Raw genomic sequence first — 5807 nt, 5'->3', positions numbered from 1 at the left:
GGAAACCCTTGGTGCCACTCATCATCATACCCTGTATTAGGGCACAGTTCTAACCTGGGGGCCGTAAACACAACGGAGGAGAGGAGACGCCTAAGTTAGGGCTACCAAAAGTGAAATCTGATCATACCAGTTCGTTGTTTTACCTGCGGCAAGGTCTCTGCAAGGGTTTCTTTTTCTTTTATTAGGGGAAAAAATCATTTCAATGCATATCTGTTTTTGTTTATCTGGACCTTTCTAGGGCACTGATTTTGTGGAAATTGGCTTTGAGGGTGAGATTTGAGTTATGTTTTTGAACCATTTCACTGGAAGAATGGCTTGTCCTTGTAATTTTGTTCTCTGAATCAATAAGTTGTTTCTGATAAGAAAGACCTAAGCTCATGGGCACACTCAGAACGAACTCGTTATTTTTGGCTTTCTTAAGGAAGGGGAATCAGGCACTTGCCTTCCTTAAGGAATGGGATACCCACATTTTATGGGTATCTCATTTATGTGGAAATAGTAATCTGGCACAGGAGCTATTCCAGAAGGGATAGAAGTAATCAGACTTCGATTCCCAACCCCTGATTCCTACCAATCAAATGCACTGTTAGGTAATTGAGGATATCACTCATTTTATGGTGTCTTCTTGATATTAACAGGACTTCTGATTGCATCCATTGCATGTTCCAACTCTCAATCAAAATGTGATTTGCATAATCTGGAGGCCTGGAAGTTTAAAAGAGGAAGACATGGAAGATCGCCATTCTGTCAGTAGTCCCAGAAGAATCCTCAGTCTGTCAAAACAGAGAAGGGCAACAGTGTCCTTCCCAGATCCAGATGACAAGTCTTCTGGGTTCGGTGTGGCTGGAGAGCATGGTCCCAAGCCAGCAGAAGTTTATGGATTTGTTGGGTCCATTTCAACTGTTGTTGCTACAGGTCCCTTTATCTTTAGTGCTTCCTAATTATTGATTGTTTTGGTTAAGTTTGCATATCTAATCAACTTCCATCAATCTATAAATAAGTTGGGAAACAAAGCCTAGTAGCCTACTAAAAAAAATTAAGAACTTAGGAAAGGATAACAAAGGTTTTTCTTGCGTAATCACCGATTCTTTATTCTAACTGCTGGGTTTTATTAATGTTAACTACACCTTTATTCATAGCTTAATTCGGTTATTCAATAGTTGACACAATCAAGCACAACATTTGGGGATGCTTGGATGCTTCTGGCATGCCATGAAATCCACCAGTTAAAAATGATGGTAATTTTCTTATCACTAGGTTTGCTCTAAAGAAAGAGAGCTCATTTTAACACATAGGATACTTGACAAGCTGAATCTCATTATGGTTCTAACGATTTTATTGATGGCTCACCATTTTTGTGTGAGTTCAATCTCTTGTTTCCAGTTAGATGTTCTTCATATTTGTCTATATTTTGGCGGGGCGGGGGAAGCCAAAATAGGAACATGAAAAATGTTGAGGCTATAATCTGCAAGTTTTGTGTCTTTTGTGTCATACTGTCACCTTGTTTATAGCCCAGTTGCATCTATCATTTTGCAATATTTAGGCTTCATCATGCCCCAAAATTATTGGCTGCGAAGACTAAGGCCTCTGATGAAGAGACTTTAATTATTTCATTAATGTGATTTAACCTCATCTTTTCTGTTCTTTGAGTTTTTCATTCACTTCCATTGTTCTATTTTGAGCAGTTATTTTCCTGGTATGGGCATATGTTCCTGAGCACTGGTTACATTCTATTGGGATCTTTTACTATCCTAACAGGTCAGTAAGATGCTGCCTTTGATGACCCTGAATTAGTGTAATAAGTGTTGAAACCCCCAATTAGTCCCCCCTTTGAACTCTGTAGCTGGAAATTATGCCCCTTTGGAGTGAAATATTATCTTTTTTAGCACTAACTAATTTGTGTTATCAAAAGAACTGTATGGGTAATTCGGCACTTAGTATTGCAGTGATACTTGGTTGAAGTAAACAAAATTGAATTGTGCATATTTAGAAATTCAAGCAACTTCAAAATGGGGTAGAAATAATTCCCTGGAATTTATGAACTTATAATCACAGAAATTTGTGCCTTCTTTGGGATTCACTATGGGATTTTATTTGGGCTATTTAATTGACAGATTGGGTTTTTTCTTCCTAGGCAATGGGCTTTAGCTGTGCCGGCTTATGCTATGGTGACAGTAGTATTAGCATTGGGATTTTACATTGGCCTCAACTTCATGGCGACCCCTTCTCCAACTTCCTTAAACACGATGTTTGGTAAGCTTTGGGTTTCTAGTTATATATATACGAGGATGTTTTTGAAATTTGCAAAGGTTCTCCCTCGCCCTTTCCCTTAAAAATTATTGTCATTAAAAAATTAAATTCAACAAAGATTAAAAAGTGTCTGCTGATTAAGGATAAACCAAACAATGCTTGAAAGGTTTTTACCAAGATGTCTTTGGTCCCCTATTTAACTCCTAATTGTAGTTTTCTTAATTTAACATGGTGTTATTTGTTCCCCAGATGAATACAGTAGAGAACCTATGAGCTTTGAGCCTTCAATAGGAGATGAGCAGCCCATCGAACCCATGGCTGATATTGGCATCGATCGAATCAATGATCTAATGTTCAGTGATGTAAAATGACAAATCTATCATGTGGTATGGCTGTGCTGTAACCCCATTATCTTCTAAGAAACAAATATATGCTACTTTTGCTCTCTTATATCAACAACTTATGGAACATTAGTGGGAGCATTCCCCAAGAGTGCTGGAGTTGGTCTAACCATTGAGGTGGAGATATTAGCTTTGTTGGAAGGCCTAAAGCAGCTAAGGGTTTATCAAACCTTCTGGTAAAGGGGGATTTGCAATTTGTCATACCTTAGGAAAAAAAGAAGGATAGAGTTTGGTATTCTTTTTGCTGGATTCCTTGGGCAGCTAACTGTGTGATGGATATGTTAGCAAAATAGGAAGCCAATCAGTTGATCTCTTTTGTAGGGGGTTTTCTACCCAATAAAATTTTTGTGTTTGTGTTTATAACCATTTTTAATTATGCATTCCTCAATATTTAGAGTGATAGTTCTTCTCACTTTTGATCAAAGTGCTGTAGTGGTTGTGTTTGGGGGAAGGATTTTTTTTTTTTTTTTTGAGGCAGATTTAATGCATCTTCATTCATTTGAAATGAATACAAGAAGGACGAACAATCCTTTGAAGATGTACAATAGTTGGTTAAAAGCAACCAAAAATCCTACGCTGCAACAAAACTAGCCCCTTCACACAAAGGGTAAGCGCATCACTCCTTGTTTGGCTAACTGGGTAGCAACTTGATTAGCCTAATGGGGAAACCTAAGAAAAGGAGCAACCCAAATCAGTAGTAATAATATCTATGATATTTCATATCTAGTTGTCAAACTTTTATGAGTCTCTCTCTTTTAAGACCCAAGATACTGCAGTTGCAGAATCTCCTTCCAGAGACAGATTGGATAGACATAAATCTGTGGCCTAGGGTAATCCCTCTAATAATGCTAATTTCTCAGCCTCATTGGCCAACCCCATTTCTCCATGCTTAGAGTAAGCTCTCAATACTGCACCTAAATGATCTCTAATCACTCCTATACCCAATTGTCTATGATTACCCAAGGAGTATATCCATCAGAGTTTAACTTTGCCGATCCCATTGGAGGGGGTAACCAATCCATCGTTACTTTCCTCTTCGACCTGTTTGAACTGTAAGCACTCTTCCACTCTAGCAATAATATATATAAAGAAATATCTGCAAAAGGCACCGTGACTAAGGCTCAAAGAGAGAAGTTCCAGAATCTCTTTTCCCCTTGTTAGGTTTTGTGCATATAGAGGAGATAAAGAGAAGCCTAAGTGGGCCATTAGAAGAATACTTCCTGGAAATACCAAAAATTATCACCCCCAAAGTTGTGGTGATTTGGCATGAAAGCTCAAAAGCAAATTTATGACATTTTATACACAATATATACAATTGCTTGAAAAGAATTTGGGCAAGGTCTTTGATTCTTTATCCACTCCATAATTTTATGAACTAACAAAAGAAAATCCCAATTCATTCTCTTCTCTTTTGTCCTCCCTCTCTTTTTTCTCAAGTCGTAACTAACTAAAACTGATGGGAGTTTGAATGCATCAGAACTAAAATAAGGTAGGTAATTCCAAGGCAACTGGTTTTGGGTACTTTCTCATTAAAACAATGCTAATGGCAGTAGGCAACTTCAGAGCTTAGGTTAAGACCATGGTACTGAAAAGATATTGGCGAGCATCATATTGCAACAATAGAGCTAAGTTCCTTGACAGATTCTATGGTACCACAAGAACCCTTGTAGCTTTATATTTTAGTATCTTACAAGTACAAGGATTTTTCACTGTATATCAGATTTGATCACATTAAATCTGGAAGACGAACCTGTAATTGGGATTTTTGTAAGATGAAGCTTTCTGAATCCTAAATCCCATTTCTTGTGAATTTATGACTGCATTGTTGGTATCAAAGTCATTGCAGACCTGAGGCCCCCTTCAGTTGTAGCACCTTTAATCTGTTATTAGAGGCAGCACCCTTGAACTCAGATCTAGGCTACTTTTTGCTTCTGAAAGATTTCTTAGTTCATCCTCCGGGTTTTATGGTTTGATTTAGTGTTTAAAAACCATGTCGGTTATTTTACTTCGTTTGTGATTGTATTTTTGTATCCGGCATAGTTTATCAATGTACTTGGCATATTATTTTGCGTGGGTAATCCACAATTGTCGCTGCTTTGCAATGTTTACCTTGTTTGTCAGAACCTATACTCTCTGCACTTCTTACCATGTGTTTCACTGTGATTTAGAGAAGTGTTTTTAATATTTTTAATGTTTGAAAAATAAATATTTTCAAGTATTCGAAAAGTTAAAAACACTTTCCCAAATCACTCTAAAACACGCTCTTAGTATATCATGGTTAACTCATACGTGAACTTTTTTCTTTTATCTTTGTGCTTCCCCATTTACATTTTCAGAGAGGCTTCATTCAATGGCTCTGTAGAGTGGAGACAAACTATTTGTTTTTTCTATAAAATACCCAAAGCATGTTCACTTTCACTTTCCAAAACACCACCACCATGATGAAAGCATTGAAAGCCTCTCTCCAGCTCCTCCTCTCTGTCCTCGCCCTCCGGTGCCTCACCGTCTCATCCGCCGCCTGCCATGTGGATGATGAATCGGGTCTCCACGCCTTCAAATCGGCCATCACCCATGACCCCTCAGGCATGCTTCAAGACTGGAAACCCGGCACGGACTGCTGCAATGGTCCAGTATGGACTGCCTGGGTGAAAACCGGGTCATGACTCTCTCCCTCACTGGCCAACCCGGAGAACGGGATAGCTTCTTGTCCGGTACAATCTCGCCTTCTCTCGGCAAAGTGCAAAACCTGGTTGGATTTTACCTGCTGAACCTCCGAAACATCTCGGCGCCCTTTCCGGATCTTTTTTTTCAGGATGCCGAAACTTCAATACGTTTACATCGAATAAAACCGGCTTTCCGGCCCGATCCCCCGAAATATCGGAAGCTTGGCTCGATTCGGTGCGCTGAGCCTAGAGGGAAATCGGTTCACCGGGCCAATACCGAGTTCAATCTCCCAGCTTACTGGGTTGACTCAGCTCACAGGCATCATTACTGCGTTCCAGGACAATTTTCGAAAATAATTTAAACAACTATAAATCGCTTTTGAAACAAAATTACTTTTTGAATTATAAATCGGAGAATATTAAGATTTTTTTTTCTAAATGTTGGAAAATAATTTAAAGACAAAAATTTATGATTAATATTAGATTTTATCAC

The 5807-nt window shown here is 38.5% G+C and overlaps 1 protein-coding gene across 1 annotated transcript; it reads left to right on the top strand.

Annotated features, from left to right (window-relative positions):
- LOC117907440 (phosphatidylinositol N-acetylglucosaminyltransferase subunit P) lies at positions 1 to 3031 on the top strand. The gene is made up of 5 exons (XM_034820976.1): positions 1 to 153; positions 639 to 915; positions 1686 to 1758; positions 2135 to 2253; positions 2500 to 3031. The coding sequence occupies exons 2-5, from the start codon at positions 729 to 731 to the stop codon at positions 2619 to 2621; spliced, it is 501 nt and encodes a 166-aa protein (XP_034676867.1). The 5' UTR covers positions 1 to 153; positions 639 to 728; the 3' UTR covers positions 2622 to 3031.
- Positions 3032 to 5807: the final 2776 nt, after the last annotated feature.

Source organism: Vitis riparia, chromosome 18, assembly GCF_004353265.1.
Source record: "Vitis riparia cultivar Riparia Gloire de Montpellier isolate 1030 chromosome 18, EGFV_Vit.rip_1.0, whole genome shotgun sequence".
NCBI classification, from domain to species: Eukaryota; Viridiplantae; Streptophyta; class Magnoliopsida; order Vitales; family Vitaceae; genus Vitis; species Vitis riparia.
Note: the sequence above shows the minus strand (reverse complement) of the source record. Positions and strands in the feature narration are given on the sequence as shown.